Source organism: Anarhichas minor, unplaced genomic scaffold, assembly GCF_050575085.1.
Source record: "Anarhichas minor isolate MPS153535 unplaced genomic scaffold, ASM5057508v1 ptg000033l, whole genome shotgun sequence".
Lineage (NCBI taxonomy): Eukaryota > Metazoa > Chordata > Actinopteri > Perciformes > Anarhichadidae > Anarhichas > Anarhichas minor.
In genome coordinates this window covers 3,464,044-3,478,757 of record NW_027466479.1, presented here as the reverse complement: position 1 = coordinate 3,478,757, position 14,714 = coordinate 3,464,044, and the positions used below count along the sequence as shown (strand labels likewise).

The window sequence follows — 14,714 nt, the reverse complement described above, 5'->3', positions numbered from 1 at the left end:
GAAAAATGAGTGATGGCCTATTAGTGCCACTGCCAAGCATAAAGATACCTGTTATCTTTCATACAACACTAAACTATTACAATAATGGACACATTCATGTTTAGAGAATATATATATATATATATATATATATTTTTTTTTTTAATTGTCTAATCACCCAAAGATTTCGCGGACCCCCTGCAGTACCTCCGCGGACCCCCTAGGGGCGGCGGACCCCCTGTTGAAGACCTCTGCGTCTAGTCAAAAGCTTGACAAACCAAATGTCCCAAAGGACTAAACAAATAATTGCTTTGGATGCTGTGTGCTGTGATGTTGGCTTGTAACCAGGATGTGGGAGCAGTTTAGTGCTGAGGTGTCCTTAACCCCCCCGCTCGCTCTTTCACTACGTGTCTCTGTCTCTTTGTCACTGTGTGTTGTCACAGCACCAGGGTCAATATTTGAACTACAGGGCAGCGTTAACGGGCGCTCCTATTAACACTTCTCATTCAGCAGCTGTACTCAGCCCTGCCCTGATAACACACACTGCTATTGCCCGGCCCACTCGAATAGGATGCAACTTCCTGGTTTGTAGTGAAGCACAGTGCACCTGAGCTCACTGCAGATAAAGCTGAGAAATACTTACACACATGTTGTGTTAACCAACTCAACACTTCACTAAACACACATATTCACTGCTTTCCCTTAGATCACTTTCTCTTTTCATTATTTCATTTTTGCTTTTGTGACACAATGACCAGTGTTGAGCGTGGTGACTGTTGAACACATCACACAGCCTGCTGCTGTGGCCTTGCATGACACACACCACTACTACTGGTATTATTAGTCACATTTCTATTACTATCACTGCTTGTATTAGGGCCCGATGTAGTCGGAGCGGAGTACCTATTGTTCTTCTAATGTTTCTTATTATTATTATCGTGGCTGTTTCGTTGCAAAAAGGAGGTGCTTGGGATACTGGAAAACTATACTAGAAATTTTGCACGCAAGCCAGAATTTGTGAAAATTGCAGTCTGATTTGGGGTGTCCAGCTGCGTATGAAATATTGGCTCGATAGCGCCCCCCTATTGAGTAGCCCCAACATTGGGTTTCACCTAGCTGTATGAAATTTGGTAGGTATGTGGAACGTGATGGGACGTACAAAAAATCCTCTTGGAATTTTTCACTAAACCAAACAGGAAGTCTGTCATTTTGAATTTTATGACGTTTTTGGACCATTTCAAGGCGTCATACTTTAACGAACTGCTCCTAGAGATTTAACCCGATCGACTTCAGATCTTTTCAGTATTGTCTTGAGACCTTGGCAGTGAAAGTTACTCAAAGATCAAAAATTTATCGAACTATATGTATCTGTGGCGTGGCGGCAAAAAAACACAAGCATAAGCAACATAAGCAAACTTGGCACACAGATTTAAAGCCCAAAATGTAGTTATATAATATGATTTTATTGGTTCAGAGTGGCAAATCGGCTCAATAGCGCCCCCTACAAAATTTCGACGAAGCAGCCCTCGCAGTACGTTTCACATAGATTTACAAAATTTGGTAGGCACATGTATCACATGTGGACTTAAAATAAAGTCTCTTGGAGCCATGCTCTAAACCCAACCGGAAGTCAGCCATTTTGAATTCTTTATGAATTTCTAGTGTCGTTTTTATGATTTCCAGGCGCTGTACTTTAACGAACTCCTTGGTCAGAACAAAGACCTTTGTGATGAAAAGTTACTCAAAGCTTGTTGTTTCCTGAAAGGCCGTTGCTGTAGCGACGCATTCTTTGCCATGAAAAACGAAGGTGTTTTTGAGGGGCTAATGCTCAATGCTCAAAACATAATCAAACTTGTTGAGTTTTCATTATTGTAAATTGAATTGTTTTTGTTTGTTTTGGAACAGGCTGTAATGCAAAGTAATGTCATGCAACGTGAAGTTTATTTAATAAAATCAAACTGCACCCAGACTAATTTGTATGTTAGATTATTCTACATTGGCTCACCTTTTGGCTTAAACTTAATTCTTTATAAGAATATATATTTTTTTCCACATGGAACTATACATTCTGCTATTTCTCCTCGACTCTTCCAGCTTTGGGTCAATCAGCAGTGACTGTCAGAGCTACCTGCACAAACAAACAACCTGCATTTACTTTGACAGTCTGTTATATTACTAACACTGAAGCGCATTCACACACATTCAGTTTTTTGTCGATTTTTACAGGGTGACATTTATGATTGTATTCGGAGGTACACTCAAACATTCGAGGCTTAAGACCTGGCTACGCCATTGGTCGACACAGGAAATACAGTTTAACTCGTGCACGCAGTGTATGATGGTCAAAGAAATGCATGGCCGCGTCACCCAGAGTCCTGCCAGTAACCTCGACGTGCATCAATATGCGAGGGCCCGATCAATGCTGCTTGCAGCTTTAATTATCATTATTATATCTACTGCTGCTGTTAATATTCTGCTGCAGTTACTACTCTCATTATATGAAACATTTATATCATATGGATCGACTATGCTGTAACGCTGTTATGTTGGTCATTCTGTACACATGACATCTATCACACTTCCACAACGTTTTTGCAGGAAACAAGAAGGCTGAGGGACAATTCAGGACAGTTCATTGAATCGTTGGTATATTTCAGTCTGGGTTTACAGATGGACAGACTTCCTCAGGAGCGTGACGCCGGCATGGCGAGAGACGTGTTGTACGTTAAACAAGACACAGTTACCGCCATTTCAGGGAGGAAGAGTCTAAATGACCTGCAACATGATATGACAGGGCACCTTTACAGCACTTCATGTTAGAATGATAATCACACAGTACACCTGAGGGGTTCAGAGCAAATGCTAACATGAGATGTGTCAGCCTGGGGGGGGGGTCATTCAGTCTGTCTATATAAGCATTTATAGTACACAAGGAATGAATTCTACTCATTCTATCGCCATCATCAGGCCAAGATTCTCACAGAACAAATCAAATGGACAAACCCTCTTGAGCACATTCAGTTTCCCCACAGGATGAATGCAGAGATCAGCTTCTGAGCTCTCCTCCTGGGGAGGCTCCGACTAGTGTGTGTGTGTGTGTGTGTGTGTGTGTGTGTGTGTGTGCACATAGCAACGTCCCACTTTCAAATTAAACACTTAAGCGCATTTATATTTGGACATTTATTCGATACACTGTGTACAAAAAAACGGAAAATATGACTGTGTATGAATGTGTATTCTGTATTCATACACACATTTCATACTGACAAAGAATTAACCCATCTTAAAAAAGGGCCAACATTCTGATGATCGCATGAAAATAAAATAAAAAAACAACAACCAATACATTCTCACAGTCCCACAAGAGACACAACGGTCATCGTTTTCACAGAAAACAGTCATATGGCTGACCCCCCCCCCCCCACCCCCCGTGTCTCCTCTGGGTTCAGACGGACTACAGAAGACACAGCAGCTCTGGACTGGGACAGCACCACGCCATGTTTGAAGCTAATGATTGTCATGCCACACACTCTGAGCTACTGACTAGGATGCACAGAGGGAAAGCTTACATATGGTAAGACACACGGCTGTGGCTTCTTCATCACCTCCTCACATTCAATAGCAGCTGCTGGAAGAACCCAACGTCTGAACACCATGCACCTTAAACAAATCATGGCCGTGTTGGCCTTTTGCTTCATAAAGTGCTTCCTAAATGTTTGTGTCACTTTTCTGACGCTCCTGAAGGAGCCCAACTAAAGGGAATATGAGACATGTACACATGTACACAGGACAACAGCCACAATAAGGAGGAATTCAGTGGTGTGGAAAGCTGTCTGCTGAGTAGGAGACGTCCGTTTGGTCGACCGTGTTAATGGAGTGGAAAGAGACGGATGAGACAGCAGCTAGCTGCAGCAGCTCAGACATAGTGGTTCAGTGTCACTGTTTAAAATGATCCCAATAAAAACACACAGTGGCATCAGTGATCGCGTCCCAGCCTTTATCTCCTCTCAGGTGAGCACATCTGGCTGCTTCAGGCCAGTCTCTAACAGTGCAACGTGAGAGCACAGCTCTGAGGTGTTCCGCTCGGCAGCAGTGCCACTAGTGTCCGTGCTGTGGGTGCTGGTTGTGCTGGTTGTGTTGGTTGTTAGCGGGGTGGTTGGGGGGCAGCGGGGGTCCGTTTACACCCGGATGGTAGAAAGCACAGTTACTCTCGTACCGGCAGCTTCCCTTCATCATGAAGTGACGACACACGGGCCTCTTGGACATGTCTGACAGGAGGAGACACAGCAGCGTTACAATCACACCAAACACAGTTTCTCCTCACACTTTTTACATTGAACAATTCAATAGTGGATTTCTGATGACTCTTCAAACATATCTAATGATGTCATCTCCCTAAAAACATCAGCGTTTCATTCTGAACAGTGATTCATTGGATTAAAGGAACAGAGGGTGGCGTTAAGGGGCATCTATTGGAGGACATGAGTGGAGCTGAATATACCATGTGACTCATTTCCGCCCTTTGTCCCACATACCATTCATGTTGTTGTGTCCTCCTCTGGGCCCCCCTCGTCCTCTGCCCCTGAAGCCTGGCTCTCCTCCTCCTCCTCCTCCTCCTCCTCCTCCTCCTCCTCCTCCTCCTCCTCCTCCTCCTCCTCGGCCTCGTCCTCCTCGGTGGAAGTGGCCCCCTCTGTGAGGCCCTCCTCTCATGGAGTCATCTCCCCAGTAGTTGCCATTGTCTCCTCGGCCCTGGCCCGGCGGCGGCCCCATCATGCGCGGGCCTCCGCCACTGTTGAAAGGTGGGCCGTGGTTGTGAGGGGGTGGAGGGTGGTTGAAGCGAGGACCACCGGGCGGGTTGTTGGGTGGGTAGCCGCCATTCATGGGCATCTGCATGTGCATGTTCATGTTGTTCATATTGTTCATGCCTGGACCGTGGCCAAGCAAACCCGGGTTGACTAGATAGAAAGACAAGCAGGTTACATAACGATGAGTAACGGGACCACCACAGGTGGACATGGTGCTACAACAGATGGAGTTTACCTGGTGGAGGTCCACCCTGGTTCTGGTTCTGGGTCTGCTGCAGAGAGCCCAGTAGTTGTTTGATCTTGTCTGAGAAGTTAGGCTGCTTGATCAAGTCTTCAGTAGACTGGTTACCAGAAGCACCCTGACAACAGACAGCAACACATTAGCTTCACACTACAACTAGCACAACGTTCTGAATCCACCTGCTGACATATTTCAATCTAGATAGAGACAGTTCATGAAAAACTAAATGTGAATTTGGTGAATAAGCGAGTTTAAAATAGTAAACCAGGATCCAGAGTATCCACTAAATATGTACCATGATGGATGAGAGCAGCTCCTGTACGTTGACAGTGGGAGCCACAGGGTTGGTGACTGTGGGTGTGGCCTGCGGGCTGCGAGAGCTGTTGCTCAGGTTGCCCATGAGGTTGGCCAGGACAGGGGGCAGCTTGGAGCTCTCGGTCTGGGCCATGGCAGAGCCCTGCTGTGGCGTCGTGTCCATGGGCTCCACGTAGCCGTCCTCCATGCTGGTGGAGTCCTGCAGGGACACAACGTGTTCATTAGGAGGAAGACATATTAGAGACCAAACGTGTGTGAGGGAGTGTTCTGAGTGTACTCACCTCATCCAGAGGGATGAGACGGGGGGGCATGGGTTCATACGGCTCCGGGTCTGGTTCATGTGGACTATCGGGCACACTAGTGACAAGACAAGACGGGAAATCGTTAGCATACATTGCAGGCCCTCTTCTATGAAGAACTCCGAGTAGAATAAACATAGAAAGGGTCAACGGTTCAGATCCCTGATGAACGCTGTCTTCCCTTTCGGGCCTATAGTCCATATATTTGATATTTTCCAACCTGCTCTAGAAGCAGCAGGCTGTGTCTGAGGTCCTACCTCTCTTTGCTGAGGAAGATCTCCTGCAGGATGCCCATCTCACGGTCTCTCTGGGTGAGTTTCTCTGTGCTGTTGGCCCCGGGGATGACCAGGCTGCCGGTCAGTGTCAGGGGCCTCGTGGGGGTCCAGGGGACCCTCTCTTCCATGGTGTCATGGGAGCTCCGTCGGGCCATCTCAAACGTCTGCCTGTCCATCATCAGCTCTCGTTTAGCGGCCTCACCGAAGTCCTTGATCTTGTTGACGTTGACTGTGAAATAATTATAATAATATGAGTCATAACTCAGCTCTAGTGGTGTAAAAGATCGTTGTTGATTCGTGATCCCTACGGATCCCCCCCCACGGTGAACCGCAAATTAATGACATAGTTTACCTTCACCATCACAGTGTGAAATACAGTTTTACTGACTATCGTTATCCACCAATGTTCAGCAAGATATGCAAGGACATCAATGTTACATTGTAAACAACCGATCCGTGTTTAGACCGGAGGAGAGCTGGTAAAGTGGCTAATGGACAACAAACCAAGGTTCCTTTCAGTTCCATTATGATGCGTTCAGGCTCTGTTCAGTGAAAATGAGTATTGGGCGAAGGTAAATGATAACGTTATCATGATGTGTTCACTATTACATGTAATGTAATCATTTTAAATAGATCCAGTAGTTTGAAGGAGATGTTTTCACAGCAATATAAATAGATAGAGAGAGAACTATAACCTGTTTGCACTCGCTCTAAGCTGATTATAATACATCATTAAAACTACTGATAACAAGATTTGTTTTAATCCTTTAAAAAATACAATCTTTTATTTCCTAATCAATTGAATTGTGTTTTTATGAAGAAAAAACTCACTATAAATGACTTAACAAAGTAAAAGGATAACATTTAGAGGTTTTCTACTCTGAAGTCTGTAACCCTTCAGAGTGGTTGAAATGATGTTTGGGACGGTGGGCAGAAAGTCTGGATCCTTGTAGACCAGCTGCTATAATCAAACAACAAAAGGATCTGTATCTGCCAATATGGATCATCACTGATCGGCAATTAGTATCAACGGCACCTCTACTCAGCTCTGAGATCAGACATCGGCCTTACCTCTCTCTGTCTCATCCAGATCAAAGTAGAAGTAGTGCTTGAGCTGCTCCTCCTCTGCCCAGTGAACTGTCTTCTTCTTCTTGCCTTTCTTGGTCAAGCTCTCTTCTTCTCCTCGTGGTTCTGCCAGAGCGTTAGGCTTCTCACCTACAAACAACACAAAAAGAGAAAGGAGGATGTCATTTTCAATAGACAGAAAACATAATGTCAAAGAAGTTCATGAAGCTTATCATCATCAAGGACCTTACCGTTGTCCGAGACCTCAGTCTCCTCAGAGGGAACGGGGGTCCCAGGCCGCTCGGGCTCCAGGTTTTCATCAGCAGGAGTGATGGAAGCAGCTGTTTCTGGAGATGACGGTTTAGCAGGAGAGGAAGAATACGCAGAGGGTTTGCTGTCAAATGGACTCCCCTGAGGACAAAAAAGGAATAAGAACGACACAAGTTTTGGACATTATTTTGCGTGTAAAAAGACAAAGATGTTGACAGCTAAAAGTTCTTGGAAAGTCTGACTCAGCTATTTGCTCACTTATCTCCACCAGCTATTTACACCAGAGACTGGAAATGATTACGCGGCAGAATACCCTTACCTCTCCGCCAACACAGAGGGTTATCATGCACAGCCTGAGTCCAACCAAGAAACTGGGAAGGACCACGTCGGCCATTAAAAAGCCACCTCACAGTAAGGGCTTAGTTAGGTCATTGTGTGTCATTATCTGGTTTCTTTTGCTTCAGTTACTGTATTGTTGAAACTGTGACTTTATCATTTAAAAAGACCAGAACCGCCAGTTTCTGTGTGATAAGTTAACAGCTTCTGCAGTGAGGCTCTGCCTTGCTTTGAGTGAAACTACCCCTCCATTTTCTTTTTTCTTCCCCCCCCCCCCCACACACACTCTCGCTCATTACAGGTTGTTTGTTGATTTTAGATAGCGTGCTTATGAATATTGACATTATTAATTCTATTAATGTCAATAACTTCGTTTTTCATATTTGCTGATAACTTAAACACGCTCCTTTTCGTTCCCAACAGCAGAAAGTTCAGCAAAGTCTATTCAAACAACAGCAATCACATATGTTCTGAGGACTTGCATAAAATTAGAATTCAACTCAAATATTCTGAGGCTGTTTTGGACTGACAATGATAATACATACGGTCATAATGAGTGTGTACCTTGTTAGACGTGGGGGAGACAGCCTTGGTGTTAGGGGGAGTACAAGCACTGGCTTTCTTCTTCTTGATCTTGATCCCGGGCACTGGAGCAGAGTTCAGAGCATCCAGGAACCCTGTGCACTCCATCGCTGAAGTGAGGACACAAGAGAGCAGTGAACACCACACTCCACCACCATCTCTCTCACATGCAGTTCAGATATGACCGTGTGTTTCAAACCTACGTTGTGCTGGAATGATCTTGACTTTGATCTCTTTGGCAGAGTTAGAGGGGGTGTTCAGAGGTTTGTACTTTTTCTCCAGAGGTGGCACATCTGATGGACCAGAGCTGTTGGTGGGGGGGGGGGGGGGGACGACGACGACACACAAAAGGAAAACATGTAAGCACTGTCATCAGCCACCAGAGGGCAGCACTGAGCCAGTGGCCTGAATCCACATTAGGGCATTTTCCCTCAGACAGTGAGGGTCCAGTACCTTGGCCTCTTGAGGACTGGAGGCTTGATGTTGTACTTGTCGCCCAGCTGTGGGGCGGTGGGCGTCTTCTTAGCAGGGGCCACGCTGGGAGTGTCCATCTCCAATCCTACACCACACAGAACATATCCATTATTTACAGTGTGCAAAACACGGGAGTCTCAAGCTAATTTTGCGTGATGTAGTTGTTGTTGCGTTGTGTGAGTGGCCTTTTTGTTAACGACATTAACCTCTGTGATGTGGGTGCAAAGTGTGCAGAGCCCGGTTGCCTCGACTTTGATCCATGAAATCGGGTATACTAGGTATTTATGTAAATGATGCATTCAGCATTATACTGGAGCACATTTGAACATGATCAGATGTGACATTAAGGGCCAACTCCATCACCGCTCATCAGGTTCTGTTTACCTATGGAGCGAATCTTTGCGTGGCTGGGTGCATGAGCTTTAGGTTTCTCCTTCTTCTTCTCCTCATCCACACTCTTCTCCTTCACGTCCCGCACCGGAACCTTGCCCTCCTCTTTCTTCTTTTTCTTATCTGGAGGAGAGATGGAGTGTGTTACTACGTGTTGCAGGTAGGAGTCACAGGGAAACACAGGGAGACAGAATGGGGGGTGCGTACCAGCAGGAGTGCTCGACACACTCTGGGAGCGGATTGTAGCCATCCAGCCTTCTACCAGCACAGACGCCAACTTCCTCAGCTCTAAAAGTAAAACACAAGTACATGAGTGTGATACACTCTTTCTCTTATACAATGATTTCATGTTTGGTGGACAAGCTCACTGACCTTCGGTGTCTGCGCTCTTGCTCAGCTGCTTCACCAGCTTGGCTGTGTTGTTCTGAGAGCACATACAGGCAGAGACAGGTTAGATCTACAGTTGGCTGTGCAGTTTACTGGAGGAGTGTTCTGGTGGATGGAGGGAGACAGTACCTGTTTGAGGTGGTCCACTTTGAGAGGCAGCTTCTGCAGTGTGAGCAGGATGAGCTGCAATAGGGGGCTGTTGTTGGTGGTTTTGGAGTAGGTGAGCCAGGAGTTGAGCATCCTGTAGCCACCAACTCTGATAAACCTGGATGAAAGAGGGAACAGTTGAGTATAATGAAGGATGCACATGCTCATGGATTACACTTGCTGATCAACAAAGACATGGAAACTTGCTAATAATTACTCAGATTATCAGAAGTGCTAATGTTCAGAGGCTGGTGCTATTCTGTGACACTATCTCTCCATTCTCTCTGATGCTGGTGGATTAACATTTGCTTTAGTGACTATTTCTCACATTAATTACCTAATAAACAATAAACACAACACTTGTTTGTGGGATCCATTCATTGCTGGTTTGAGTTTGTCTGCTCCAGAGTTCAGTTATGTCCTCAGAGAGAACTGCATCACAAACAGACAACTGACATTTTCTGTCAGAAGTCTGGAAGATGTGAGAATAAATATGGATTGATTGCGATTGATGTGCTATTATAACAATGTGCATGAATTTAAAAGATAATTTCCCCCAAAGAAATACCAGCATGAGAAACGGTGGTAACAGAACCGACGTAATTGTAACATGATACTGACTCAAGAAACACGTACAGTATGTTGAAATGGTTCCAGCCCTAACTATAGGTTTTATTCATGCATTTAATTGTGCTCTTTTAGAATTACATGCAAAATAATGTATGTTTGTTTATTTCAGTAGTAACTTTGACTTCAGTTTACAGTTCTTCCAATTGAATGGAATATTTTCATCCCTGTGTTAATATGAATTAAGAACCAGACCTGCAATATGCAGCATATGAAGTAGCAGTAAGGCCTACCTGTTGAGAACATCATGGGATTTGGTCTGCAGCAGGATGCTCAGGTACATACATCTACTGACCATCTTGGTAGAAGCTTTCATAAGGCTGCATTAAAAAGAAAAGCAGAAGTATGAAGATGGTGCAGTGGAGAAGTTAAAGGTCCAACAGTTAGGGCACAGAAATGAGTCCTCACCTGAACACCTTTGGGACTCCCTCCAGGCTGCGCAGCTCTCCATCTTTCCCCAGCAGAGCCTCCACACCCTTCAGAATCTCTCTGGGGTCCACCGGTCCTCCTGCCATATCTGAAACACACACCGCAAACAATGAGTGCACACGGCAACAGGACATTTTCTGTTCTGGAAATAGTTGGTCCTTAGTAAAAGGTATTCAAGTGCTGTTCAGTGGGGACTGTTTGCCTGCCAGATAGCAAAGGGAGCTCCACGCTTGTCTTTAGAAATTAGGACTCAACAGCTCCGATCTGTTTTGTTTCTAAAATGTCCCATCAAGGCTCAAAAGCCGCTTCACATGAGACTCACACAACCCTAAAGTGTATCAGGCTGACACGGTCACAGCAGCCGGATTCACCTCACCACTCACACCATCCAGACTCCACTGTGGATCATCTCACTCCTGACACTGGTTCCTGCAACATCAAGGTCTAAAGACTGACTCAACAACCAAATCAGGAGATCAGCACCACAAGCTGGCCAACAAGATGTCATCAGAGGTGCCACACAGGCCATCCTCCAGAGGGATCAGCAGCAGAGCAGCCTGAGCTACTAGCCAGTAAAGCAGCTGAATATCATCAGGCTGAGAAAGGAAAAGTAACACGACGTCAGCTGATGATCTGGCTGACCTCCTCACATACACACCACTAGTCACACAGCTGTGTGGCTCTGACAGGCAGCCATCCCCAGTGCAGGATGACTTCAGTGTGCTGCCTCATTCTTGAGATGTTTGGAGGCGTTCACGTGACATCAGTTCAGCAGGATGCTGCCACTTACTCCTCAGTGTCTCCAGAGTGTCTCCTCTCTGGGACGTTTACTTGCAGGACAGACTGACAGGTTCATTTTGGAGTGCGAGGCAACACTAGTAATTCCACTTCAGGCTATGAATTTAGAAGCAGCAGCAACGCAGAAACAAAACTACATGTTATTAACTGAGCAACAAAATATTACAAATCAACTTGTTTTATTGACCTAACTTTTTATTTCATTGAATGGTTTCCCTAAATATATCTAAATGAACTATTGATATAAATTCAATAGCTATAACTATATATATTATAAATGTATTATATTAATATGTATCAGAGACAAGAGGAAAGGTCAAAGTCTTGTTAGAACAAGAATAGCCAAAGGGATGAATTCTTAAAAGAAATGTTACTGGTAATGATGTATCACATTTTTAATGCCACATGTCTATCACAATCATTCACATAAAAATCAACTCAAACCAGAAGAATGGTAACAGAATCATCAACAGTCAATGAAAACCCTATTGTCACTTTTCATGTGGTATCTGATGAAATGGTCAAAATGCAGAAAACAACACATTAAAATGTGTCTGTATGAAGTATGAAATGCTTGAAAACAGTGGAATTAGTAAGTTAAATACTCAGTGGTGTGGACTGTTCCAGCCGCGGTACATGAGGCCACTACCTGCCACCTACAGGCTCCTTTATGCCTACACACACCACTCTACTGTCTGGGGAGTTCCATAAGAGGCACAGCATTGTTAGTGCAACATCACATGACAACGGTCTGAACTGTCATTAGCGTGACTGTAAAACCAAGTCATTAACGAAAGGTGTTGGATGTTAGTCTACTTGCTAACTTTAAAAAGTCCAATGTGATCCAAACAAAGACAGCCGACACTAAATTACCGGCCTTTATGAATGTCTTCACAATTACAGATTACAAGAAACTACCAAGACAAAAGGTCTTATGAATAACCTCTGAATGGTTCTTGATGTAACACTGGGGTTGCATCTTTTAAGCATGCAAATATTGTTCCATGTTTATACACTTCATAATGGAACCGTTCTAACTCAAGAGCAGAACCCGCTATTCTGACGGAAGTCAATTCATTGGAAATGTCATGATGTAGGAATCAGTTAGGTCTTACCCGGATAACTGTTGTAGTTGAAGTTATATATAGTCTCAGACCTCCACAACACTGCAAATAACCCACTTCCTGTAAATGTCACAATCGTTACACAAAATCAGTGTTAATCATGGCCCTGGATCAGTGGTGGAAAGAGCATTATTGGTGCATTGCCATACTGTGGTGTTACTACATATCACTGGTACATTATGGACAACAAACTAGGACTATACGCGAATGACCAAGCCTTCTAAAATAATATCATTTACTGAAATTTTGTTTGTGAAAGAGTAGACTTGACAACAAGGCAGCTCATCAAGGTGAAACTGAATGAATCAACTCATGTAAAACGGTTATATAAGGGCAGTTCGGCTGAAGCCGACATCTGTCCTATACAGTCACTGGTCATAGCTGAGAACAGGCAGTCAGAGGGAGGAGCTGGAGCCCGCTAATCAGAGCCCTTCCTCCGTTAACCACTTCGACGACGGCCAACGAAAGCAATCCCACGCGAGCAACAATGGCTCCCCGAGCAAAGACCGTGCTGCTTGATAGGAAAACAAGTCACCGAGCACAACATATCTACCGAACCATACGCGCGCGGCAGTCTGTACTTTTCTGCTTGCCAGTTTTGTAAAAACTCCCAAATGTTGCTCCGAGAACACGGCGAGCTCCCGGAGCTGTCCGACGACGAAAAGCAAACCACAAGCAGTCCGCCATGTTTGACAATCCCGACTGTTTGTTTCGAAAGAGCACTTCGCTTGAGTCATCCTGCAATCTTTATCCACAGATTGCCGAGTACGTGCTGCGGGCTTTCGGGAAGTCCCTGTGTTTAATTATCGACATTTCAGTATACACAGTACTTCATAAGATCTGTCCACAATCCTCAAGCTAACGCAATCTTTATGTATAGATTGCGGTGAGTGTTCGTTCCGTGAAGCAGCCCCTATAAAACGAATCTGGCAGGCAAAAAGTCCGACTTCATGAGCTGGAATTTGTTTTTTTGTGCCTACGGCAATCTTTATGAATAGATTGCTTATGGATAAATTACGAATTTACTGACTATACTAACTTTTGTTTATACAACACGCCCATTCCGTCTCACACACAAAGAAACGGAGCCTAGTGCCTCCGTCCACTTTCCTGTGTGAGCTCATACTATAACGTTGTCTATATTCAAATGGTTTGAAAAGAACCAAGCTAACTTACGGTGCCGGCTAACCAGCTACCGCTAACTAGCCTATCGTCTACGACCATTTTTACTTGACTGCTCTCGATTCAATTTAACTTCAAAATCAACTTACTATTGACACTATAGATCCTCAGCGTCTCGGGTGTATTAGAGTGTGCTTTTCAGGCACTTATATCTCTTATTTCATCTATTTTATATCGTCAACCTTCATGGTTTTAATATCAACTGAAATACTTCTTATGGGTGGGGCTGAAAGCTAGCCTTTCCTTCAGGAACAAACTGGAGGCAAAAATAGTAATCAAATGTCCATTACTTGAAGAAAAAAATATGAATTTGAGTAGAGTTGTTCAAAGTCCTCGACGGGTCAGTCTTCGGCAAAGCGAATTCATACCTGCAAAACACACAAAAAACACACATTTTAATTTAGAGTCTGATCAATTCCGTCGTCTACCGTTATATCAAAGTCATTTGTTGGTTCTTGAAAACCTTAAGTAGGAATTTCGCATTTTAGACCAACAAAATGTTGAGAATAAGCCTCGCTGTCTTTCTGACTTCACTTACCTTTGACCAAATCCAGGAATGACTCCGAAGAGGAGGGACTTGGTTTTTATAGTAAGTGACGATTTTTACGTCATGGGCAACGTTTTTTCCGTTTTTGCTGAAACAAAATGGTGGATAGCCAACCTTCCCTGGTCCTGTCAAGGACATAATGGCGTGTCACACATTTTGGAAGCTGTTGTTAAGAATTACTGCCGGGATTTACCTTGAAAGTATTGTGTATTTACGTCATAAAGTAGACAATAAAGCATACTAAATAATGTCGTTGATTTGGCTGGATTGTAGTAATTATTTAATATATAAATTTAGTTAACAGTATTGCTTCAAAATGGCGACTAGTTTGACTGTGGGGGTTGTGTTCGTCACCATGGTTATGAAGAGAAGTCGACGAGAACGCAACATTTTAACAATCATCGACACCCAACAAACTCAAATAAAACAGCCAGAATATGGC

The 14,714-nt window shown here is 44.2% G+C and overlaps 1 protein-coding gene across 2 annotated transcripts; it reads right to left on the bottom strand.

The window, feature by feature from the left end:
* Positions 1–3,144: 3,144 nt before the first annotated feature.
* On the bottom strand, positions 3,145–14,323 carry ppp1r10 (protein phosphatase 1, regulatory subunit 10). Of its 2 annotated transcripts, XM_076105691.1 has the most exons (19): positions 14,264–14,323; positions 13,815–14,093; positions 10,601–10,709; positions 10,426–10,512; positions 9,548–9,683; positions 9,404–9,455; positions 9,239–9,319; positions 9,026–9,154; positions 8,621–8,726; positions 8,371–8,474; positions 8,150–8,277; positions 7,231–7,390; positions 6,986–7,129; positions 5,897–6,143; positions 5,622–5,697; positions 5,321–5,539; positions 5,020–5,143; positions 4,515–4,934; positions 3,145–4,247 (listed from the first exon to the last, which is right to left on the bottom strand). In XM_076105691.1, the coding sequence occupies exons 3-19, from the start codon at positions 10,705–10,707 to the stop codon at positions 4,078–4,080; spliced, it is 2,490 nt and encodes an 829-aa protein (XP_075961806.1). In that variant the 5' UTR covers positions 10,708–10,709; positions 13,815–14,093; positions 14,264–14,323; the 3' UTR covers positions 3,145–4,077. The 2 variants fall into 2 exon arrangements, with proteins under 2 accessions (XP_075961806.1, XP_075961807.1); XM_076105692.1 differs by lacking the exon at positions 14,264–14,323 and having other exon boundaries at positions 14,016–14,093.
* Positions 14,324–14,714: the final 391 nt, after the last annotated feature.